We start from the raw sequence: 27482 nt of genomic DNA on the forward strand, positions 1-27482 counted from the left end.
CAGCTTATTGTGCAATGAAAGACTGAAGTACAATCATTTGTAGCACCTCTTACAACAGCACTCAGCTGATTTAACGCGGGATGTTTTTTTTCAAATGGAACATATACAATATATGTACAATAGACTGCAGGCAGAAAAACAACAAGCACCATCTCTTACAATATTTTGCTATACTGCAGATATGCATCAATGGCATATCCACAACTCACAATTCTAAACTTGTGAGATTCATACAGTCCTCGAACTGCTAAACAAATTACCTGAAAAATAGAGATCAAGAACACGTTCTCAATCACATGTATCTTTTATTGGCACCAAATTGTAAGAACAAACATTTGCTGTCATACCTCCACATAACCATATTAACTGTTTCAGACAAATACCAAAGTTACCATTCACAAAGTATCAGTTAACACACCACTCTCCTTCTCTCAATCTGGACTGTACTGTAGTAGAACTTAACTTGAAAATTTAAGTAAGACAGGTTTGATCTTAACGATTTCAATTGTTAAGCAACAGTTCTCTGTCTTCTGAAACAAATACTGTCTATGCCAAGCTGAGCATGCCTGACAGTGACATGAAAGTATAACTAGGGGTATCACTCTCAACTGGTACCTTTGGTTCTGCAACTCAATGCTATTCTGGACTGTACTGGGATGGCAACAGGTGAAAGTGATTTCACCTAAAATTTCACTGGAGGCCATAGGCCCCAAAAGGGTCCAGGATCAATTGATTTGCATTTAAATTCCACGGATTTGCAGAAAATTGCCATTCCTGACTGTGCTTATGTAGAAAGTAACTTTGGACTTTGAAAAATCAAGTGAGATAAGCTTGATACAGAAAATGACTATAACAAACAGAATTGGAAAGTCTTGTCTATTTTAGTGACCCCTACATAAAAATGGAGGTGATAAAAAATATTTATGAAGTAATAGTCAATGATCACAGCTGGGTCAAATATCAAAATACTTCACATAAATGCATTTACCATTATCTAATGAGATAGGCTATCTAAAAAAAAAATATGCATGTATTTATAGGCAAAGATTTTCATGTTTTCAACCTCAGAGGCTTCAAAAGCTGTCAATACAGCAGCATAAAATCCAAAATGGAATATTTAACAAAATTATCACATTGCTTTTGACAAAATGACAACAACAAAAACAATTGACTGAGCTATTGGTAAATAAAATCCATTGCTGTCAATGGTATGGTTGTTTCAGAGGAGATGTTATTTAAATATTAAAATGTCAAAGGGCACCAAGCTCACCTCAAATGTTCAAGTGAGCTAGAAATAGGTAAGTTCTGCTCAGGATCCTGTTCAAAACACAAACTGAGTGCTGGTGGACAGTTGTAATGCATTTATCAGTGGAGCAAACAGTTTCTGTAATTCCTTGGGTGAACCATTTCTTCAGAATGAAATGAATTCTATTCTAAAATTCAAACAGAAATGGTCTTATGTAACGATCCAAAATCCACAGCACTCTGTTACATTTTAGCCATCAAATAAGGGCCTCCTTTCATGATTCTGCATTATTAAATATTTGATATATTGTTATCTACAATTTTTAAAAAGGATGCCAAATACACAGCTACATCTGAGACCCAGATCAAAAACAAAAGACAGAAATGCATCTTCCACTCCGTGACTTGCATTACTTCACACACAACCACCAGATGTGGCATTAAACAAACTTCACATATAAAAACTGTGAAGCAACAGTGCTGGACATATGGAACCATGCTAAGCACCTTAATGTCACTCAAACTGGATTGGCTAAAATGGACCATACTCTGCTCATACTACAGTAAGGGTATAAACAAAATTCTCATTCTTTAACCAAGTTGAGACCTTCAGACAGTAAGCACACAGAAAGAATATAATAGGAATAAGTGTTTGCCAATAATTGATTTTTGTTTTTTCAAAGGTGCACTCTACAAGACATCCTATCTATAACAGGTTGGAAAATAAATAAATCTTGATCAGACAAATATTTCATATCATGGGCTCAAGGCAATCATTCTAGCCACAAGGCTGGACCATCAAATTTATTTAGTTGTACCTTACAACAAGCATTCAAATGAAACATTTGGCAAAACACCATTTTATGTAGTAAACGATTTGCAGTATGGCTTGTCAGCTTAATGTGAGATTCTGGCTGAAACAGATGCAGTTACTTGTTACTTAACACTCTGGTGAAACAGTATGGTGCTTTGAAACCATAATCAGCAAAGCGCAACCACAGACATCTGGCAAGGGACACAACTCTGCCTGGTGCATAGCAATGGCTTAGATGTGATTGGAAGGCAGTGCAGTTATCAGACACTTATAGCTAAAACGTATATAGAATTATCATTAAAATGCTCATGTTATCAGATATGAGTGGTCCACTGTAACTTAACAATGCAACCACCTCATCCCCCCAAATTGCATGGCAATGGGCTGTTGTTAGATACTGTCATAAGGAGTTCAGCTCTTGTTTAAATTTGGGTTCAATATTGACAATAGTTCTGACACATTCGTCACATGTACCTGTTCCACTGCACTTTCTTCTCGGTGCCAACCTTAACAACAGTACCACAAACATGTAGCAATGAAAACATCAACTTGAACTCTAACCTTGAGGACTTAAAAGGACTTGGAGGACGGTAGTATGGCCAAGGTCAAGGTCAAATGTTGTCCCACTTAACCTGTTTCGTTGTGTGATGATTCCGTATTTGTAAAAAGTGGGTCAGTGACCACACTCGTTTGTTAGCAGTAAATGCTTCAAAACCAATGTCAGTTGTTTTATGTTATAAAAAATCTTCTATTTTATAAAAGATTCTATCCATTTCAGCTATAATAGAATTAATGCTGTTTTCAGGGCATTATCATTTGCTGAAGCCCTCAGTCTTTTCAACTGCCCTCCTTCGTCTGGCAGTCAATGAAATACCTCAAGCTTATGCAAATAATTAATACCCTGAAAAATAGTGTTGCCATAATATTGACATGTCAGTGATTAGATATGGTATACAGTAAGCTAACGACAAAATCAGGAAAAGCCAACAACCATAGATGTCTGACAATGACACAACTCTGCAAGGTAAATTATATAAACAGATCACTGGGCCACCCATTCCTTTATAGACACACCTGTTTTGTTAGATAATGACAGCACTATATCCTCCTCTGCTTTGATTTGTTAATACAGACATCAATGAATCAGCAGCTAAAAATGTACATCGTTCCTGAGGCTCTGAATTTCAAAGGTACTAGTTGGTACTTGACCAGCAAATACCAGATTCAAATATACTGCACAAGTATTAGCTCAGTATGTGAACATCCATTACTTATCATCTCACACCAGCAAATCATCTTTCACCAAAAGAACTGCTCAAGTCATAGCTTATAATGTGAAGAACTGTTACTCCATCCATTATTTCAAACCAACAAATCATCAATGTAGGATTCCAGCATATCTCAGACTTTTGTCACATTCAAATTCATACTGCAATTTAAATACAGGTGCTAATACAGAAATCCCTTGCAATAAAGCCACTTGCGACACCATGGATTCCGTTACACAGCAGGGTGAAGCATGACTCCCTCAAGTTTATGTGATTGCAGAGTGAAAGCACAATGGTGACGTGATACACTGACTATTATAACCATTGTAGAACATTAGTCTGAGAGTAGTCTTACCCATATGTTCTCTTGATAATGTCTATGTGCTAGGGCGTTAGTCATGAACAGGAGAGATATGAGTGAATTTGGGATGACAGCAGTGCTCCAGGTAAGCTTTAGGCTATGTGGATATAATAAAAACCGGGTATTTATTTCAAATTAGTTTAAGAGGCACAAAATCCTCCAGGTTAAATCATATAACTAATAATCCCAAATTATAGCTAATACAGCTTTATCCACTTGTGCTATGAGAAGTACTGGTACATTTGTTTTGATGTTGTGAATAACCAATGTTACAAGTTCTTCAAGATACCACAGTCAACTGAATCTTCTTGTGAAACACAGCACTTCCCTATTAGATTATTAAGCAGTCCTCAAATGAAATAGTTTTCTACTTGTAGTGTCAAGGAAAACTACACATCTTATTTTGTTTAAACGTTCAGCAAAGCTGGCTTCACATTATCAATTTTTTACAGGACATATGGGAAAAACTTAGCTATTTGATTGGTTGATATTTACAGATGGGCCAATCATTGACAGGTTGACAAACCATGACTGGTATTTTATCAGTGCTGCACATGTACATTACATTCAGAATCATGCAATATTCTTTAAACAGCAAAAAAATGGAGATGGAAATACTTCAAGTTTGTTTTGATTGGCTTGAATTGATATGATACATATGACTTTGATGTACTGTATGACTATGCTAGCATTTATTTTTCTTGCATATTTCAACTTTTCTACCTTATCTGGAGCTCTGATGACATGAAATGAGAATTAAGCAGAGTCCTGTTTATCATAAGCATATGCATGAGATACAGTCTCTTGAAATGGAGTTCAGCTGAACTTGGACTAGTGTCAAGTATTACATGTATCACAGATTTACCTGATAACAAGAAACACTTTCACACTGAACACCATTTAGCCACAACATTGATTACTGTAAATTAATTCAGTGGAATGTTCTCTGGATTAGCTCAAAGTGAGGTTAATGCCATTGTCATGTTTCCATGTGAAGACAAAATATTGTGACCAAATTTATCAGCTGCTTATTACAGTCAGCTACTACTGTGATCTACAGATCTAGTAATGTGTTTATTTTCTATAAATTGCAAGTTCATCATAACCAGTCTCAAGGTCATCTTCTCGTTTGAACTTTGCCCCTGTGCATTCACCAATTACGACCTCAGCAGTTGTGTAAACAATAAGGTCACCCACAACATGACCTCCAATCACATGACCTTCAGGATCACTCAGTGATATATGAAGATGTCCATTTTCGCCACCAGAGAGAGTGCCAACAAGGGAGACAATCTCAAAATGACCAGTCAGCTCCTTGATCTATGGAAATAATTTAAAAATTTTAAGAACTTAAGCCAGTTAAAAATGGCAGCATATAATGAGATCTTGATATTACATGAATACAAATGTTAGCCATATTCCAGTCATATCAAAAAGGACAAACTAAAACAGAGCATCATCATGTTGCTCCAATGTACTATGAAGTCCCATTATGAACATTACCGTGGTGGAATCTGCCATCCTCAGCTTGGCCTTGGTAACACTACCACAACAAGTCACCACAAAGGCAGCCTTAAGTCCATTCATCTTCACAAAGTCCACCATGGCTTGCTGTATGTCTTGTTTGGGTCGTAGTCGGATAGGGTAGCAGATTAGAGGACTTCCTATGGCCTAAAAGGCACCTTAGATGTCTTAGTAAATGTCCTCATACAGATATGGAACACATAAAATTATTGCCTTTCCTAGCTGTTTTGTTAAAGCCTTCAGCTGTTACTTGAGGTATTTATTTATTTGCAAAAGGGTACATGTAGGCCATCGGTCCATGGTATATTGGCCACTGTCCACAGTTTGGTTCACATTCCATAATGTAAATATATAAGCATACAGCATTGCCCACACAATTTCAGTTCACTCAACATTGTACACTCAGTGCAATAGGTTTCATAATTTTAACATTAATAGACATATCATTGATCAACAGTTTCAGTTCCTTAAGAGCTGTTACTTACAAAGCTTTTAAATTTGGGTTACTGACTTGCTCTATCCGTATTTGTCTTGAACTCCAACGAACTATATTCTAGTAGTAAAACTTAAAAGTAGCATGATAATTCCAAATTTCAAAAAAAGATTTATTTTCACAACCAACCTTATATATCATAATAATTAAAGGTCACATGCAACAAAAACATCAAACATAATTAAAACTCATAAAATGCATTTGTGATTGTGAAAACACAAATAAACAAAAAATTATAAGTGTAAAATCGCAAATCAGAAGTGCAATATTTTGTACTTGGGCTTACCTCCCTCAAAACGAAGCAGCCGCGATACCGAACCCAGTCAGGGCCGGTGGGTATGCACGCATGTGTAACAACGCCTTTTCATTGGCCACTGGCTCATTTGCCGCTGAGCTTAGCTGGATCTTTGTTTATGGCTTATAAGCCTCATAGGTGCTAATTTCTCAATTGCATGTGGTCAGAGATTGAAGTTGTGCATTGCATACTATCATTAGCAGACATACAGGCAGACATTGAGTTTTCTCTGACAGAGTCTGCTTACCACAACCAACATGTTTTTTTACGTAAAGAGTAGATTATTTAGTTGTTTGTGTACATAACCATGATTAGACTACTGCTCACCTCAGGCTCTGGGCAGGCATACTGTTTCAAGCTCCGCAAACCTATTCGCTGCACATGAGTTATGAGCGCTTTTGAAACCACTTTTTCCCTCAGCACTGGGGGAAAATTAGTGAATCATTTGAACTCCCATTTCGCTGGCTTTTTTCATTACGTGTTTTCTTTAACTTAAGAGGCTGTGAATTAAGAGATGATTTTAATCATCATTATTTCCTCTTTCTAATAAAAAAACATTGATATCTTTGTGAATACTACACATTAAAGGGGCACTGATGCGGAGCAATTTCCGTGGACTGGTGTAAACTTTTGTTATTGTTTTTCTCCCGTGAGTACCCGGATGATATCCCAGAATTCGTGACTGGTTCGTGACCTCTGCTGCGCAGTCCGTAAGCGCAACTGATAGTTTAATTATAGACAGATCAACTGAGGTGAAGTCATTTGTAATTCATTACAAATGTATTATGAAAACAAATGAAACACTTTGAAGGTTAATCATCTGCCAGTGGTAGAAATGGTAAAAAAACTATTAGGACGGAAAAATAACGAAGCCAATGTACATCTCTATATTTTGTCTCATAACCCTAATTAGTTTACTGTCATATTTGTATGATTCTGAAAATTAATAAAAGAACACACGATTTGCTTATACTCATAGTAAATTTCTAACATGACAGCAACATTTATACATTGTATAGATTGCCAATGTGGATCCTATTTCACACACATACGCGATCTAGTGTGTGGTTTCTGTCATACAGATTCTGCTGAATGCTACAACAAATAAATTAAAACAAAATGCAAATAATGAATGTAAAACAGACTAATTTTATAGCAACAGTGTCAGGCTACTACCTTGTTCAGGAATGTATCCATCAATATCCACGTAAAAGAAATCGTATTCCATTCATCTGCAGCTGGTAAATAATCCTGCTCTGTGTCGCGTGTCTTACAACTGTCTCATTTGCGAAAAAGTAACACATCGTTTCACGTCTTTCACTTTGGTGAAAACCTGATAAACCTCTCATTGGTCTCCCAAGATAGCACACCTGGCAAACTAATTGTATGATGTCCACTATTCTAAGTAATTTACTTAGCCAATATTGAGCAATCAATCAATCAACGCAAGGGTGATTAATTCTTTGAAGGGAGGATGTTGTTTTTGCACTCACACTTTACGACAGGGTGTAGTCATCTACACACACTGCCTTTTGACACATCCGCTAGAAGATAAAAGTAATTAATCAATCAGTGTGTTATCGGTTAATCCTTTGATCGATGTTTGTTTTTGTAACTCAGCTGATAAACCCTCTTGCATCACTTACATGCACATATTACATAACATACAATACATTTGCCATTACAGACCTTAATTTATAATGTTGAGTATTTACTCCAGACTGGAGAAATGCCAAATGGGAACCTTTGTTGAGTAACCGAAGTGGTGTTGCTACTAATTATACCTGTTATAAATTCATGAATTGACCATCCAGAGAATGATGACAAATAACGCGTGTAGGTTTACACCATCAAACGCGAGTTACAGCAAGGAAAATGTAATCTCTGTGTCGCATGCAGCCTGAAAACACTTATGGGCCGAAACTGTTTTGAGGATACCAACGGAATTTCGTTACATAAGGAATACACACAGGCATTTGCTAAGTACTTTGGTAAATAGGTGAAATAAGTTTTTTACGCAAGACAATTTTCAGATTTCTCTACCAAAGGCAAAGTCATCGTTTTTTTGTTTACGAATTCAAATAAATCAACTGTGTGTTTTATTATCATAAATAATAAACCATTGTAGCTACCATAGCTACCAAAATTTACGTATGCTATTTGCTATCACAGCTCAACCAACACTCAAAACTACCTAAATATAAAGCTTTGCAATCTTCCGTACTGAAACAAATGGCTTGCTACGTTGCTACGTGCCTGTAGACATCATATTTTCATGTAACATGATTAAATATCGAGGTTAAAAACACAGAAATAGGATCAAATTGGATCAGTAAGTATACCATCCAAGCATCTGAAAAGAACTACACTGCTGGAATATATGGTTACGATCAGACAAGGAATACCATGGATATTTTTAAACAAATGGCATGTGATGGGCATCCGGCCTCCTGACTGTTTAGGTGAAGAAATTCTGCTAATATGGACAGGAGCCCAGTTCCTTTGTCCGTCACGGTCGAAGGAGTGGGCACTGACCAATTTGCGGTCTGCTTTCGTAATTAGACCGTTGGCGAGAAGCATTATTCGCTCCGCATCAGTGCCCCTTTAACATTCAAGAGTCTGTGTAGGCATCGATAGTGAGAGGTAGAGCTATTTTCAGATAAGTTTACCTGAATAGCTGAGCCGGTCAAGACATAAATATGGACAAAAAGACATTGCAAACTACGGATGTTTTGATAATCAAAACATCCGTAGTGATATGTGCTTATCTAACAACATGTCTGCCATTTGTGAATTATTCACTGTTGGCATGGCGCTGTGGTAAAAAGCAAGCGTGGCATATGAAATCCTACAGAAATGCTAAAATGTATTAATCACTTAACACAATCACACCAGTCTTCCTTGTGACACACCTGCATTTTGAAACAAAGAAGTTTCTATTAGTGCTTTTGTCGTCTGATTGACTAGGTGACAGGGCGCACAATCAAGAGTGGCTTCCCATTTCCCGCGTTCCTCGCAATGATCATTCATTGCGTAAATGTGGAAGAGGTCAGGAACTTGGTTGTCGCAGTACCTATTTTCTTTTTAACAACCTATATGTCATGCTGTTAGTATGTATTGCTGTTTACAATTTCGTCTATACATAAAGTAGCAAAATTCCGTATTTGAAATTGAAGGCCTTGTAGTTACATGTATGCTCCCTTGAGCTTCCTGTTGGTAGTAAACACACATTTTTCATTTATCAGACAGAATGTCTGAAAAGCCTGAATCGAGCGGAAATGCAGACGCTGAAGACACTGGTGTATCTATGGTGGATATTCTCGAGGAAGAAGAACGACTTGAGGCAGATGCAAACGCCGTTCTAGGAGACAGCGACGACAAAAATTGCACTTATCCTACGGTGACATTTAGTTTTATTTTGGCAGTGTAACTTGAAAAGAAAGTCATGTCTTTGTTGGTTAATGTGTAAGCAAAATGAACAAGATATCTCAAAAATGAATTGTTGGACAAAATGAGAACACGACCGACCGTTCAAGGATAGCTCCTGAAAAAATATCTCCAGCCTGTCCTGTTTCTGCAACTTTTAAATGTATTTTGCGTGTGTTCTGTACACTTGAAATGTGATACCGATTAAAGGTTGGGAAAAAAGTCTCTATAAAAAATACTGATAACGCCACGGTGTTATGCTCGAACTGCACGTGACTGCAGAATATCACAGATCATGCTTGGTATTTCCTTCAGTATTTATTACGTTATGGTGTGACAGGACCGTTAGTAAAAATGTTAGTGAACATTTTGAAGGACAGCTTTTTAAAACGCCCAGATCTAGTGACTGACAGTGGACTGTTGAATATTCAGATTTACTCAGGGTGTCTGAACTGTTTGAATTTTTATAATCATCAGCATTTTCCACTTACACATGGGTAAGTGTAGTAGCTGGAACAGTGAAACAAATGCATGTGTGATGCGTGGTGAGCATTCACTTAGACCAACCTTACATTTTCACAGGGTTTCATTTAATGTCCATACCCCCTAAAAATGCAAACCAATGACATTAATTTGAAACTGATCCTTTGTGAATTAACTTTTATCCAAAGTTGAAAGATATTCTGAGATTTAATTGTTCTATTGGCAAGATAAAATATGAGAATTCGCAATCTTAATTTCATGTTATGCGATATATTTCCCTTTTTGTTTAAGGTAAAATTCATTGGTATGTTTTCACTGAAAACAGACTATAGGTGTATTCAGAGACCCTATTAAGAACATATTTTTATGTTCGCTGGTATAACTAAGAGCTGTGTAAATTGCAGCATGGAAGTATATTGTGTCCTCAGGATGTTGGACACCAAATGTCAGTGTGACTATGTACATAATATAAGAACAGCTATATGTTCTTTTTACATATCACTATAAACTAGACACTCTGCTATGTTTATTTATCTTCTTATACCTAGTTATTTCCTTGGAATCTTAGCATTTAAATGAACAAAAACTCAGTTCATGTGCTAAATGCTGCATTTTTATTTCAGGGCTATGTAAAGCGTCAGGCATTGTATTCGTGTAGCACATGTAAAGCAGAAGGGGCAGAGCCTGCTGGTGTGTGTCTCGCATGTAGTTATGAGTGTCATGAAGGACATGACCTCATTGAGCTGTATACCAAGAGGTACATCTTTTTACAAATTTGACATTAACATGTCTGCTTATATATGTGTAAAGGTCCATTTAGCTCATGATGATGCACATACTTCAAATCCCTTATGAAATAACACTGCTGATACTGGTTTACCATATTTAGTAGTGGATTACTCTTAATGATAATTATCAACCCAAAACTGTTCACTAGTTACTTCTTTTCATGTATTTGGACACAGTTTTGGTAATAATTTGTAAACACAATTATAATTTGAAAACAAGTTTAATTTTCTGTCAGTAATGCGCTTGATGCTTATATTTTTGACAACTGAAATATACTGAGCACCTCAGTGAGGGGCATTCAGATTTTGCTATTTCATACCATTCTTTAATGGACACACTAGCTAGTATTTATTTTCAATGTTAGTCCAGGGGTTAGTTCCATTTCCCATCCTCGAGAATTGGAAAGAGTCAAGAAACCTTATGGAGTTGGTGTCCGGCTAGATGCCTAAAGTGATTTCAACCTGATTGTTCATGATGTCAATCACTGGTTTCACGGGGTCAGAATTTGTGGTTAGAGGCTGAAATATTGCTGATTGTGTTATTTACTAATGATTTAGACAACGTTCAGGGGGTCTTTTCATGCAATTGGGTTACAATCATGTTTTTTGTTTTCTAGATTTTTTCGCTGTGATTGTGGCAATTCTAGATTTCCTAACCAGAAGTGCAAACTGTATCCTGTAAGTGTTTATTAGTTTCTAGTAGTATCTCTTCATACATTTGTCTGTGGAATAGGTTTGAACTGATATGATTGAAAGTTGCAAAACCTCAGCTTTTCATAACATGATCTTCTGACATGGCACTGATTCAGTGTAATTTACTGGAGTTGCTTGACTTCTGTACTTCTCAGATCTGGCACTGGATATCCAAACAAACTTCTAGTGTATCGCAGGGAACCCAACACATTAGATTCTATGCTATGGATAATCGCCAGTCATAAGAAGTAGGGCTGTGTATTGGCAAATAAATTGAATTTTAATGTATTATGATTCAGGTACATGTATTGCAATATGTTTTGCAAAATATTGGGAACTAATTGAATATATCAATCCTAATTTGTGAATTCAGTCCATTAGCACATATGCTATAGTTCAGATAACAGCAATCTTAAGTTAGGTAGCAGTCATGGAGTCTATTTTCATTTTTTATACAGTTATATTCAGAATGTATAGCATTACAATATGCCATTTTGTCATTGAATAACGAAGGAAAACATTGTTGTGAATGACAATATGTTTAGATTTTAATTTAAACCATAAAGACAACAAAAAAATTCATATAATTATGTTCTTTACCCAATATACCAGGTCTCAAACAAAAATTTGTAAGGCATATCGTTCAAAAAGAATGTTGCAATATATCAGCAATACTGCATGGTCCAAACACAAAGTCAAGTTTAAGTCTTTTACTTTTTGCTGACAGTGTCTCAGTTTCATACTCATGATACATACAGGCAACTAGCAGGATTAGATGAGCAGACTTGGGAACTTGTTTGACACAGGTCATTGTGTCCCAATTCCATATCTCTATGCTCATGCTGTTTATCACTGCATTGTCTGGCCCTAACTTGATTTTTACAGACTGACACTGTACACATGGTACAGCTGGAATATTTGCTGATAGTGGTGTTAAACAACAAACATCATACAGGACACTCATGTTTGTTTTGCATCAGAACTTTGAAAACAGGGTTCTTAATGGATCTGTGAAATATGCTTTGAAAACAGGCTTCTTGAAAAGGGCCTGTGAAAGAGGCTTTGAAAACAGGGTTCTTTAAGGATCTGTGAAAGACACTTCTCAGTCGTACTATACACTGCTGCTAATCAAGATAAATAATTTGTTGTTTTTGTTCTTTAGGATAAAGAGAGTGTTAATCCATCCAATAAGTACAATCATAACTTCAGCGGTTTGTACTGCATTTGTAGTCGACCGTACCCAGACCCTGATGATGAGGTAAGTATGCTCCACCATCTTGATTATTTCATTGATCTTGAAGTAATTTAACAGTTGCATTTCATGTAATTGCTCAACATTATATCTTATTCCAGGGGTCCACCATTTTTACTTGGTCCTCAATGTGAAGGGGACCATTTGATATTGACAATTTCCTTTATATTAAGCTGAAACTGTTCATAGCAGCATTAAAACAGCTGACTCTACATTTTCTGTCCCAAGGTGGAAGATGAAATGATCCAGTGTGTGATATGTGAAGACTGGTACCATGGACGGGTGAGTTGGAGAGCAGGGGAAATAATCATTGATATTATCTCAAACAAAACTTATATTGTCAACAAAGCCTGTAAATGAGTGATGGTTATGTGGGATTAATGTGACCCATGAAGATCGGGGTTAGAATTGGTGTTCAGTATCCCATGATTGTATAAGGCGACTACCAGGATAGGATGGTCAGGCTGACTTGGCATTGGTTCACATGCTCATGCCGTTGATCACTGCATTGTCTGGTCCAGACTTGATTTACAGACCACCGCCATATAGCTGGAATATTGCTGAGTGTGGCGTAAAGCTAAACTTCACTTGCTCGCTCTAAATGAATGTGGGGCAACAGTGGCTGAGCCCACTCGGGCGAGACAAGATTCTGTGCAGAGTGTTATCCCACTGGCAGGTCAGCAGCAGCACCTTCTTGGTGTAGATACGTATCATGATACTGCTATTGTGAATCACACTGACAGCTGCCTTGATTGGCTTTTATGTTTCAGCATCTGGGTACAACAGTACCAGACAACCAGGAGTACGGTGAGGTGGTGTGCACGGACTGTATGAAGAGGCATGACTTCCTCTGGGCCTACACACTTACATCTCAAGGTGATCACTTTCATGATTAACTTAGCCACATGCATAATGTTGTTTTTTGCCCACACTTTGCCTATCTTTATGATATTTAGAATGTGCTATACAGTAAGTACTGGTGTGTAATGTTCAGTAAGTTTCACAACAGTGTATTGGGCTATTTGGCTCTACCTCAGCCTTCTACCAATGTGGAGGTGATGAGGTAGCTTAATGATTTAAGTGTTTGCTCGTCACACCAAAGACCCGGATTCAGTCCCCACATGGGTGCAATGCGTGAAGCCTATTTTTCCCCCAGCTGTGACATTGCTGGAATATTGCTAATAGTGGTGTAAACTAAACACACAGTCACTCTCTCTCTCTCTCACTCACTCTCTCTGGGTTAGAATTGATCTTCAGTAATCCATTAGCTGAGATTTTCTACAAACCAGTCAGGATAGCTATAACAATATATTACTGGCCCAATTCACAATCAGCTAGCATTTGGCTAGTGGACCAGTAGCTGTTTTGAACGCTGATGTCAAACCTGTTGAGAATAATCACTGGAGGTAGTCTGTAGTTCAGATGCCTCACTTGTCTCTGTGTGATCACTATGCAAGGTCATGAACAATGCTTGACATCATGATATATTTTTTTAAACGATCACCGTATCATCTTGCTAACATGTGACTGTTATTGCACACAAATGTGCATTACAAGTTGGTGGATCCAGCTGAAAATTAATGAGTGCAGCCTATTCTGCACTTCAGGTAGCACCTAGTGCAGGTCTTTGTTCCAAATCCATTTTAGAACATGATAGTTTACAAAAGCAACGTTGATTTGATCATTTACTTTTACATTCATTTCAACCAGACCGAGTTATGAATCAGTCACAGTACATTCTCTTTCCACAGAGGTTTCTCCTGATCAAATACGGCCGTATTTCCCGGTTCTCATAAAATCCCCTAGCTGCCAAAATGGCAACATGAATTATGTGCCTGCTTTCAAGTTAGTTGATTAACATGCGAAGGATAGGTTCGGTGTTTCATGTTTAACTGAAAAGCAGAAACTAGCACCATTGGGAGTGCAGGAATGAATTAACAAAATGTTTTATTTGATGTGACACTTAAGACATTCAGTGGCTGGCTTGTCCATTGTCAATGAGGGAGTTGCAGATGCCAGTGATCCACCATTACATGACTGGGTTCTGTCTAGACAGAACATGTGCATCGTGCTGGGGAAGAGGTTCTGGTTTCCCGAAGCATATGGAAATTAGGCTTCACAAATGAATACCTTTGAAACAGCATCGCTGATTGCACAACTAAATCTGATTGCAAACAATTATGAATCCAGAACACTTGCACATGAAAGGGCCATATTAGAACAGAGGTTTTGTAGGATTAAGGAAGATGACAGGACAGAAACCTCTGTGGGAAGAGAATGATGTTGATGATTTGAGTATAAAATCGAGTGATGATAGTGTAGAAAACCATCCAAGTTCTGAATAAGATGAAACAAAACTAATATAAAAAAAAGTATTCTTTTTATGTTTCTTCGAAAGAGGGTTGTGACTGTTCTATTGTGAAACTGAAAAATTGATGTATTGTACATTGTGTCAGAAACATGACAAAAGTGATTGACATAATTCGTTCAGATTGGGTTGATTTTCAGTGAGGCTTCAATGGATAAAAATGCATGAAAACATTGAGTGACATAGGTGCTCTGTACGCTGTGAATTAGCCACTGTTTGTAGTACCACGAAACTAGCACTAGAACAAGTCATTAATGAGATTATTTAGAGTAGCATACTACATTGTAATATATGAGAAACCGTACATAGATGTTCCTAAGATTGTTAACCTCTTGAAATCGCTGAGTTTAGATGTAGGTCACAGCTATAGTAAGCTATAGAATTTATCATGTATATTTGATGACAATGAAACAATTTTAACAGTTATTTCTGAACTGAAAGTGCTGAGGTCTTTTCTGTTCTCTGTTATGGTACAACAGATGCCAGTACAAGTGAACAAGAAATATTGTTTATTGGCTATGTTCATGAAGGCAAACCAAAGTCAGTGTTTTTATGTGTTTCAAAGATGCAGTTCACTTCAAAGAAGCACTGATTAGCAGTGTATGCCCGGTGGCCTACTGCTTACTAGTTTCATGGTGGGCTTTCAGCTTTATGTTATAGCCAGCTCTGTGGGCCAATACATTTTCCAAGATAATATATATTTGACCATGTCATTGACTGCGGACATATTTCGAAAATAATTTACAATTTTGGTAGTTAGATTATGTCTATACAGTTCATGATCAATAGAACTGTAACTTCCACAGGTCAACCTGCCACTTATCTAACACTAAATATGACTGGTCTAGAGAATGCTTTCAGCCCATGATTAATGTCATTCTTTCTGGTGTTCTGATTCAAATGGCAATGACACCAAAAGAATCAACAATGACCACCAAGTTATGATTTTATTAAATTGATTTGATAATGTGCCTCGGGGGATTATGTCACCTTAGTGACAATTCTTGTTGATAGGTTACATTAGCACTTTCTTTGTGCAATCTTGCCTTACTCACTTTGTTTATATTATTTTCATCAAAGATGATTTAATTTACATTTGGTCACTCAACAACTGATCAGGAACAGTGGTTACCATGGTTACATATATGAGTGATATTTAGAAATGCCGTTTAAGTTAGTGACATTGTGAAATGCTAACATTGTCAACTTTATTTTCGGTGAGTGAGTTTTTGTATGAATTCATTTCCATTTTGATGAAGTTGGTATTGATTAGGTATGACAAAAGGCATTATGTACCTGCTTAGTAAAGAAACTCACTGACATATAATTATTTGAGTAAATTCACTGAAATAATGAAAGAAAATGAAATACCCACTCAACAGTCATACTACCTACTCCAAAAACACAGTGAGTACAGTACCCACATGAGTCAAATCGTATCTGGAGGTCTGGTCAGATGGACTACCTAGCTTGTTTTGTTTTCTATGTATCTGCTATATACTCAGATTCCTGTATCCTGAATCAATGTACTGAGTGATACCCCTTGCTGAACATTTCAGCCACCATGATGAAGAAGGAGGAAAGCTGCTCAGAAGTTGATGTGTTGGCCAGTGACAGTTCTGACCAGACCAGTTACAGCATGAGCGCTGGCACCAGCAGCCTTGAAGCTAGTGCCTCCAATGTCAGCTTGGGCAACCTCTCCGGCAACAGTGACGACCCTGACTGGTCAAGTAATGACCCTAGGTTTGCAGCTATTGCCAAGAAGTATCCAACCAGGTCTGAAGATGCTTCCAGCTCAGAGAGGGTAAGGGTGTGTCCAGCTAAGAATGAACTTTCATATCCTCCATGATGGATTTTCGCTTTTGAAATAATAACTGGAAGTGGTGTGTTGTAAAGATTCATGTGAATACTTACTTTTTTGTAAGGCTGCTCAACTGCAACTTCTTACCTGTTTGTCAAGTGAACACTCTTACATGAGAAGCATATTTATATGTTTGCGCAAGTTAAAATAAAAATGTGTGCATGCGAGCGTGCATGTGTGCGAGTTCCTGTGCAATATGTGTACAGTTTTATGTAATGCTATTCTACAGAGTCAGCCATCTGTAGACACATGTCTTCTGAGGGATCTCAAGTCTCGCAAGTATGATGTGAGAGAACATGCCATTTTCTTGCCAGGAGGTTGGAGGAAGAAACTCTGTCAGTGTGTCGAATGTATGGTAAGACCAACATTACAACTCAAATAGATTTAGGCCTGTAATGATGCATCAAACTATTGATGGATTGGACTGTTGAGTTTCCAATGGCAATTAATCAGTGGTAGAGATAAAAAACTATTGATGCATCAATAGTATGTGTGACTATCAACAGTTTAATAGTTGACTTCCACAGATGAATGTAAGGTGCAAGCAGAGGATGTGTAGGTGTAGACTTGAAGCTTCATTGAAGAATGAGAACTATGATTGATGGATATGCAACTTCTTTTATTCAGTGAGAGCGACGGTTTGACATAGATACTAATGTCATTATGGTTGACATTAGTATCTATGTCAAAATGTTGCTCTCACTGAATAAAAGAAGTTGTATATAAATATAAATATTGTATAATGCATAAATCATAGTCCTCATTCTTCATCCATTTCTAGAATGAATATCAAAGATGTTGAAGCTTCATTGAGTTTGTGTTTTGCCTGTTTACATGATCTGGGTTTCTAGTTTCTATTTCATTTGGGAAATGACTTCAAATGAGGCAATTCAAGAAGAAAAAACCTATTGCAATAGTATAGCAATAGTGCTATTGCAATAGTTGTTTCCCCATCAACAGTCTCCCCCAGATAGGGTTATGTACTCATACTTTCATTTGTGTTAACACATCCCTGTATTTAAGAAAATAGGGACAAAATATCAGTTTCCTGCTGAATTTACCAGCTTGGGTCCTGCATTTTAGTATCCTACATAAATCCTTGAGTATGTCTGGTTACTATGCTTTCACATATACATAGAAACTGGGTTATCAACAGTAAAACACTACACAAACACATGTTCACTCTTCCTTCCATTTTGAAACCCTGTTGATTAATCATATGTAAGAGCGTATCGTGTCAATACCTTTTGTCCTCATGAAACATTGTCTAGAGAGTGACAGACACTAGATTGTTTGTTAAAGAGAGAATCTCTAAGGCCAAAACAGTTACGTTCATGTTAAGTTGAGAGCTGAAGAATGGTGTTGATTCGGAAGGGCTATTGATACAAATGTAGACTGATAATTGTTACCTAAATGTCAGTTGATTCAGGGGTTAAAAAATCCCATTGCCCAGGACAAGTGAGTTTTCATTTCGGGCAGTCAAATAATGCTATCTTACTTGTCCGTGGGCTACTAGATTAATTTCTGCTTATGGTTTCAAACTGCAAATAAACTTGGATTTCATTTCATATCTGCTCAATATGTAGCTATTAAATGTCACAATAAAACCACGTTAAACTTTCCTATAAATAGTCCTGTTAACAACACCATCAAATACTGGTATCCTGTTGATTTATTCTTTCATGATTTCATCATCATGATTATGTCTTAAAAATCAGGCAAGTGAAAAATTAGTCTGGACAAGTGACTTTCTTAAAGTCACTTGTCCTGTGACAAGTGGCTCTCAAGAAAAATGTTGAACCCCTGTGATTATTGACACACCAGAGAATTACTTTGGAAATAAGGGACCGTTCATAATTTATGGTTGGGGGTGGTGGGGTGATGATCATGATGTTTTTTATGGAGTGGCATCTACAATTCGAGTGACACCCCATATATTATGACCAGTCCCTTTTCCAAACTCTGTCTGAAAGAACTCAACATATTTTACTTCTCTGGTGACTGGTAAGATATCTCTGAAGGATTTACTAAAGAGTATTCTCAACCCAGTTTAGAAATGGATTGTGAGTACAGATACAACTTTTGACTATGTCTCGAGTTAAGGGAAAAACAATCAAGTAGAATGAATCAGGATATCCATAACAAAATAGTTTTACTCTAATAATCCTTAATAGTTCTTACTTTCAATAATGTATCTTATGTCAATCTTTGTAGCCAGCAATTGTGTCTAAACCTTACAATTATATATTCACCACCGTCTGATTTCTGCAGACCATGTACAAGGACAAAGAGATCCTGTTTCTGACTGATGAACATGATACTGTACAGTCCTACGAAGAGCGTGGACGTGAGAACCATGTGCCGGTTTCACAGCATGACAAGGAAGTAAATGCTTTGTCTCAGATGAACCGTATACAACAGGTGGAGTTACTGCAAGGTGAGGATCTGGAACAAATGTACGATGTGTTCAGATGACATGAAATTGTTACAACTGACACAACTGACATTTTCACTTTAAAGTAACTGTTACTTGTTTCTTCTCATTGTTTCAGATTTCAGTAATGAATCATCATTATCAAGATATGTTTTGAACTGATGAAGGGATCTGTAATGATCCCAAAAAGTTGTGTGGAAAAGATTCAAGATTAATGCAAAATATATCTTGGTCATCTAAAACAACTTCTAAATGCCACTAAAAGACATCATGAAATCATCATATTTTGTCCTTATCCTGACTCATGCTAATTGCTTATCTCCTCTTCCTTGGTGAAGGTAGTGGAATACCTGAAATCCCTTGAAGTGCCCTTATGAAAAGAAGCAGACGTAAAATACACTCACCCATGTGTAGCCTTCCCTTTCCCGTGCATTGGTCATGTGACCTGCCATGCTCTTTACTCTCTCCTTATCCCCCGACGAGGGCAGCTGGAGTTACTTGAAGTCTCCGCTACGGCAATAATTTTTTCTATTATTTCGATCCTTTAACTACATTTATGTTGTAGGCGGTATTTGGTTTATGTATAAGTATCACAATTTGTTATTCGTGATTATTGTGTGTTGATATAGCACGTATTTCTTCAACCAAGACTTAGTCTCAGTTGATGAAATCGTGTTTACAGTGTAAATTACGGCTGTCAGCGGTTGACCCGCTTTTAGTTTCACCTGCATGTAAGCCCTTATGTTCTTCCACTATTTGAATCTGTTTCAGAATTTATTGTATAAATTCGTTCTTTTCACAGGCGTCTGAGGGACAGGCAATGTTGACTTTCATTTGTCATGTCTAATCCGATTATTTAGCTTCGGTAACCGTTTTTTATTTACTGCTGAGTTTCATTCCAGTTACTAGCCAGGTGTGTCCCCAGGGTTATACCTTAGGTCCAGCGAGTCGTCCCCTAGACCACAGAAGAGTACTTCATCGGGAATGAGGCTGTCGCTGCATGCGTGAGTGCACTCGCACGAGTGAGGATTACCAGTCACGTGAGTGCACTTGCAGTTTCACTCGTCAAAGCAGAAGGTCTTCGTCACTCTCCCCAGTTCATTGAAGGCGCTGTCAACCATCACCACCACCCTTAGCCATGGACTCTTATAGGAGGGATCGTCAGCACAGAAGGAATGTTTCACACTCATGGATGGATGAAGATAGACGTTATCGAGTGTCGTCATTGGAGGAAGCCCTATTTTTGGAAGTTACATCATGGATCACGAATGGACTTGACTTAGCTTCACCATTCAAGGGCTCAAATGAAGCTAATACTTTCATGATGAAGGATGACGACATTGATACACTTACGTTCCCGCCGATACTTCTGAAATCTATGATTCCTGAGATGTTTTATACGGCGATTAAGTCGGCAACCAAGTTTCAACAACATCATGCACCGTCATTCAACGTTTGTCCCTTCCCTCTTCATCATATGGAGCCCTTCGTCAGAACACAGGATGTAAATGAAGCTTATAAAATCATCAGTCTCACCTACAACAAATCTTACAAGGTAGACGACAAGAGACTTGCTCAGCTCAAAACAACTATGATGCGCACTTTTTTCGGATTAGAGCCGTCAATGAGACTTTCATCACAAAGTTCAGCAAACATGCCAACGAGGAAAAGAGAATGATCCTGTCAGCATTCATCACTCAGATGAGTGATCAGCAGTTCATGTCTGAACACCTCGCCTCAACTAGTGCGGGACTGAATCTACTTCGTCGACAAGACTAATGAGGTAGCAAGGATGGTAACCCAAGACTCCAGAGAAGTCATGATGATCAAGTCCATTGACACCTTGACAACGGTGCTCAAGCAGACAAGTCAGCATTACACTTACAAGTCCACATTCTCCAGAGTCCAGAAAGAGGGGCTAAACATTGAAGATTAGAGTCTGAACAACTGGAGATTCACGTGCTTTACTCATCTGGACATGTGCTCGCCAAACAGCAGGGTTACGGATAAGCCTAAGTGCTAGAAAGGGTATCACCATTTGAACAAGATTTCATGATGATCAGTTGACTGCTACATAGGTGATGTCACGTCTACAACCTGATTGGTCCCAGAGAGACAACGCCCTGCCGCTGACGTCATGTCTTCAATCTGATTGGTCCCTGAGAGACTACGCCCTGCTCAGAATGTGATCTTATTGTCCCGTGTCAGGAAGTCGTCTACCTTAAAATGTCAGACTTGCAAAAATGGGAAGATGTTAATTACACACTAGATTAGAAGTCTACAGCGTCATTTGATTCTTCAGACAGCATAGAGGTCTTCTAACAGCAGACCCAGCGTTGTCTATCAGGAGATCTGCAGCGATGAATGACAGTTTCTGATCGGACAGGCAGCCAGCTATAAATAGACTCCCTTCGCATGCCAACTCGCTCATAATGAGCAGGGTTGAGGATCTGAAGACAAAGAATTACGTATCCTCACGGCATACAAACTTATTGTGAGAGAAGTCAACTCAGTCTACAGGTGGACTTCACAAGTCCATGCACATGTCTTTAACAGACTAGCATGAGTGATTATGACCCTGTACTAGTAATGAAGATACTTGTACATGAAGAAGGGTCGCAGCTAGTCTTGATTACAACATCTCGACAATTAGTCGCATCAGAAACTAGTATGATGCTAGTTACTTCCTATGTCACACATTCCAGTCAGCGAAACCTTTGGCTGAAGATAAGTTTGACCAGATGTGATCCCCCCCAGAATAAACAATGAATATTAGAAAAGTAGGACCATATTATTGCCGTTACAAGTTCCCATTTGTGGGAGGGGGAAATTGTTGGATGCAAATTTGACAGCCAGCAGAATCCAGCATGGCCTGACCCACTGCCGTTTCCGTCGGATTCTGTAAGCAATTAGCATGAGTCAGGATAAGGAAAAATATGCAATTTTCTGAATAAAATTGATATTTTATACTTATCCTGACTCATGACAAAAGCCATCCCAGCCGCCCCTCACATGCACGCTGAATTTTATTCAGAAAATTACATGTTTCTAAATGCAGGGGCTGTTTCATTTCTTGGTTTTCGAAGCAACTTGTTTTCATTCATGCCTGTCCAGTGGTGTAATAGCAACGGAAGTTCAGGACTGTAATGAGGTTTTGCATATTATCAGTCATTGTTGATATCAGGAATTTATACAATTACAATTATAGACTGTTTAGGGAGTTTAGTTTTACGCAGCACCCAGCAATGTTCCAGCTATATGGCGGCAGTCTGTAAATAATCGAGTCTGGACCAGACAGTCCAGTGACCAACAACGTGAGCATCGATCTGCGCAATTTGGAACTGATGACATGGGTCAATCAAGTCAGGGAGCCTGACCACCCAATCCCGTTAGTCGCCTCTTACGACAAGCATAGTCGCCTTTTATGGCAAGCATGGGTTGCTGAAGGCCTATTCTACCCCGAGACTTTCACAGGTCTGGACTGTTTAGGAGCCAAATTTATGTATCAACTGTCTTTTTGTTGGCTTTTAGAAGTCTACCTGATAATTTTTATTTTCTTTTTATTTTGTTATTTTTTTGTGTGTGTGCCTGTGTGTTTCTCTCTCTCTCTTCTCCTTCCCCTTTGCCTGGAAGAAATCAGTTGAATGACACAGTTTGTGACAGTATATGTATTGTTTTAGGTTGAATGACACACTTTATGACAGTATATGTATTGTTTTAGGTTGAATGACTCGGTTTATGACAGTATATGTATTGTTTTAGGTTGAATGACACATTTCTCTTTATTGTATTAGGTTTCAATGATATGAAGTCCCAGCTGAGGGATTATCTGAAGAAATTTGCTGAAAATGGAAAGGTTGGTTGTTCAGCCTCATGCTTTACAGATGATGTGATACAGATACATTTAAGAGACACAGAAATCAGACTTCTGTACATAACAAAACATTTCCAGAATACAAAAGAATGTTTAAGATTATAGTGGGTTGCAAATGAACTATTGATGGAAGGGTTTAACTTAGTGGTATCAAGCATGCCATAACTGATTAAGTAAGGTAATATTAACTAATCATCTCAATATCGCCGATTTGGCACTTGGTAGTTGGGTAGCTGAAAGGATAAAGCATGCGTTCATCACGCTGCAGATCTGGGTTTGATTCCGCACATGGTTACAATGTGTGAAGCCCATTTTTGGTCTTCTCTCCTTTATTCCCCCCCCACTGTGATATTGCTGAAATATTGCTAAAAGGGGGTAGAACTAAACTCACTCCAGCTGGGCACAGAATTTGAATCTTAGGGGTAAATTGACTGGACACTAGTTAAGCAATGTGGATTGCACTGAAACAGCAAATATACGATCCTAGCTGTATGCCATTCAAATCAGGTGAAAACTGAGCTATCATCACCCTTTTGTTCATCAGTAAGACTCAACTGGCTCCTATCACTTAATCTACTGTGACACCATTATATCTGCTTTTGTATGTTTATCTGTTTCATCTCATAATCTCGTTTCTTTGTTTAAGAAATACAGCAAGTGTCCTCATGCTTTGACTATAATAGTTCAGGGCGTAAGTGTGCTTTATTACACTATACATGGTGGAAGAACGAACTGTATTGCTTTTCTAAGATGCCGTATTTAATAATTTCTAAGCCTAATTTCGATTAATCTACGGCAGAAAAGAAACAACGGGGTCTGTAACCTAAATTAAGAATCCTTGCACAGGGCTAACTGACGCACTGTTCTTTTGACATGTCAGTTCCCTGCGTAAAGACAAACGTTACTAGAAAAACAAATGAACAATGTGGTGAAGGTTTATGTTCAGGTTAAATATCTTCTCGAGATCATTTTAATTACATCTGTGATTCTCTTAAATCATACAAGGCAAAATGACCATCTCATTTCTATTACCAACGAAAGTTTAGATCAGTACATTCAGCTGAAGCTGACTAATCATGTGACATTCCACGATTGCATTGTGGGAATTACCGCAAACATTGCAAACATGACTGTGTCTCTGTAAAGTCGACACTGTGAGGCATTTTATCCTGCGGAAAATATAAACACAATGTTTCCACCAGTGATGTTAGCTGTTTGATGCAACTGCAAATCAAGAAACGGGATGAGACAAAGCAGTTTACTGTGGGAGGCTGTACGAGGCAATGGCAACTGACATCCATCGTGACGTCGGTTACATTGTGACATAATGCAAAAAAATTTGAATACGAGGGGGCGGACTGGAATGGCGCAGCGACGTCAACACATTGTGACGTAATGCAAATAGTGCACATTATTGTGTGATAAAGTATTATCGCCTTTGATCTTACATCGAAGCATCTTAGAAACATGCTTTATTCACTCTAGCGACGACATTACTAGTATATATATCCTGTATATCTCTTTATTAGCATTCACCTGACGGAGGAAAAGATCAGAAATGTTGTGTATACAATAAAGAAGAAGTTAACGTTCATAATATTGTGTCTTATACAAGCTATTGTAGTAATTAATTCCTTAGTGTGAATACAGTATGTATCTGAATACAGTAAAGAATTATGCTCCAGGTAATATCAGGAAGTAAAGGGAACTAACTCTGGATATCAACTTCTTTATTGCGAATAACATGACGTTTTGGGGCATATGTATGCTCCTTTATCAGGTGATGAAACGGCATGTTATTCACAATAAAGAAGTTGATCTCCCTAAATCTGGCTTTTCTTATGCTTTCTGCTTCTGTCTGCTGTCCAGGTTGTGAGGGAGGAAGACATCAAAGAGTTCTTCTCCAATATGCAAGCAAGGAAGAGGCAGAAAAGAGAAGAGGGTTTTCAGTACAACTGTAAATGAGGGCATGTTGAAAGTCAAGATGACTGAACCATTGAACAAAGAGATTTATAAACAGTCTACGACCGGAGGAGACACTGAAGGTGCATTGGGATTATGTTACATTCATTTGATGGCTGACCCCTTTATACATCTCATGCAGATTTGTTTTAAGATATGCTCACTCAGAAGAGGTTCCCATGGGAACTTAAGCTGTTTTTATGTTACCAACTGAGACTTCAGATTTTATGATGAATGTGTTTTCAGTTTCATGTATAGGTGCAGGTGCTTCAATTTAGATGGCATTCTGTTACACTACAGGGTTACATGATTTTACACTGGCCCAGTACAGGAGACCTCGCTTGACTGGAAGTACAAATCTTTTATTCAAACAATGTTTCATATATCTTCAGGCTTTTTTGGGGTTTTTTTGGACATTTTTAACTAAATCTGATTCAAGATGATCAGGTTTCACTACAGCATATAAGACATTTTCCCAAAGTCAGTTAAATTCTGATGAAAGAGGATGTTATGATTTTTCAGTTTTATGTGTAATTTTTAAAATGAATTAGTTATCCAGCTGTTAAAATTAAGAATTATTCGAGTGCTTAAGTTCAAAGATTATTCATAAGGTATATTTTATGTTGTATTAAGCAAAGTGTAGATTTAACAATACCATGCATTTTAGTTTGTGAACATATAATTATTGTTTTATCAGATCGTACACCAATCTCTGTCGTAATCTGAGTATTCATCTCTGCCACTGTTGATTTCATTGTTTGCATTGCTGCAAGTTGTTGAGCATTTAATGTTACCTTAAACAGATGTTACTGCTGTTTGTTCAGAGTTAAGAATGATGAAAACTGTTTCTGAACTTTTCTGCATTTTGTACTGTCCACAATCATTCATATTTTATCAGTTTATGCTAGACCTCTGATTATTTGTTACATTTTTCTCAATCCAAGCTATGAGTGATAAAAGCTCAAATCATTTTTAGACCTGTCATGTGAGTGGTAATTTTTGTTTCTATCAAATCAAAGCAGAAAAATATTGCAAACTTCATATGATTAAAAAAATCATTTACTGCTTTTCAGTGCCTGTTGATTATGCAGGAAGATTGTCGTGAATTGATGTAAAACAAACTTTGAATATGTTTTAAGAAACATTTAGTGAAATATAACATTTGTATTAGTGTCTTGTCGAATTTCAATAATAACGACACAATTTTCCATATAGAAATAGGCTGACTTGATCAGCCCATAGAATACACTCACAATTGACATTTCAAATAAAACTAAAGTTCCTTTTTATCATGTGATTTAAAAATATTAAGAAATATGTTACTTTAATTTGGCCCATTTTTTATTTTAATGTATTGAGATGAAATATGTTGCACAGGAAGCTGATTATGGGCGCTGAGGTGGCCTATTGGTTATAGCGTTCACTGGGCACACCGTAGACCCAGGTTCAATTCCCCACATGAGTACAATGTGTGAAGCCCATTTCTCTGGTGTCTGCATCGTGATATTGCTGGAATATAGATAAAAGCAGGGCAAAAACTAAACTCACTCCCCTCTGCAAATAATCAACATTTGCTAAAACGTTTTATCTGTAACTTGTTTCAGGTATGTTTATTGGTTGTTTACTAGTACTGTCAACATTCCGTCCTTGAGATGTCCATATTGTATTCAACAAACAACCTGTCACGAGGGACCCTCTTCTCTCCTCCCTCATAACATGTCACATGATTTTACCTTTTGCAGAATTGAAAACTGTGACCCTTTGAATATCATTCAGACTATGGGGTGTTTGGATAGCCTAGTGGTTAAACTGTTTGCTCGTCATGCCAAAGACTCAGGTTCAAATCCCCACATGAGTACAAAGTGTTCAGCCTGTTTCCACAGCCATGACGTTGCAATACTGCTAAAAGCGGCAGAAAACTTCATTCACTGTTGTGAGGAAGATACGTGATTTCAGCATTGCCTCAGAATTCATGGAAAAAAGTGTATCCATGCACCATTGTTTGTTACTTGATTAGTATTTGTCGCAATTGTGACTGTCCCATTGAGCAGTGTTTTTTGCGAAGTGTATTTGAGCTTTAAGGGTGAATGTAGACATTGACTTAGGATGGTCCATGGTATTTGTGTGCTGCCGTGTGATGGAGTTGATGTTTTTTAAGGTATGGCCATTTTACTGTTACTATACACACCTTGTACAGACGTTGGTGTTTTTATGTTCAGTGATGGTGTAAGTGACTCATTAATAAAACCTACTGTTACCTTTCAGTTTTGTTACTGTGTGCAGATCGCATGTAAACTACTTTCTTTTTCATTTGTTTGTGACCCCTGAAAGTCTGGGGTAG

At 37.7% G+C, this 27482-nt stretch overlaps 2 protein-coding genes across 2 annotated transcripts; one reads left to right on the forward strand and one right to left on the reverse strand.

Moving 5' to 3' along the window:
• Positions 1-289: 289 nt before the first annotated feature.
• On the reverse strand, positions 290-9015 carry LOC137294023 (bifunctional protein GlmU-like). The gene is made up of 3 exons (XM_067824942.1): positions 8913-9015; positions 5192-5359; positions 290-5008 (listed from the first exon to the last, which is right to left on the reverse strand). Exons 1-3 carry the CDS (start codon positions 8916-8918, stop codon positions 4763-4765), a joined length of 420 nt encoding a protein of 139 aa, XP_067681043.1. The 5' UTR covers positions 8919-9015; the 3' UTR covers positions 290-4762.
• On the forward strand, positions 8997-27405 carry LOC137294022 (putative E3 ubiquitin-protein ligase UBR7). The gene is made up of 12 exons (XM_067824941.1): positions 8997-9110; positions 9246-9400; positions 10533-10666; positions 11315-11375; positions 12553-12648; positions 12871-12924; positions 13413-13518; positions 16570-16814; positions 17101-17226; positions 19143-19308; positions 23100-23161; positions 25049-27405. The coding sequence occupies exons 2-12, from the start codon at positions 9251-9253 to the stop codon at positions 25142-25144; spliced, it is 1296 nt and encodes a 431-aa protein (XP_067681042.1). The 5' UTR covers positions 8997-9110; positions 9246-9250; the 3' UTR covers positions 25145-27405.
• The last annotated feature ends 77 nt before the right edge of the window (positions 27406-27482 follow it).

This window comes from Haliotis asinina, chromosome 8, assembly GCF_037392515.1.
Source record: "Haliotis asinina isolate JCU_RB_2024 chromosome 8, JCU_Hal_asi_v2, whole genome shotgun sequence".
Classification (NCBI taxonomy): Eukaryota; Metazoa; Mollusca; class Gastropoda; order Lepetellida; family Haliotidae; genus Haliotis; species Haliotis asinina.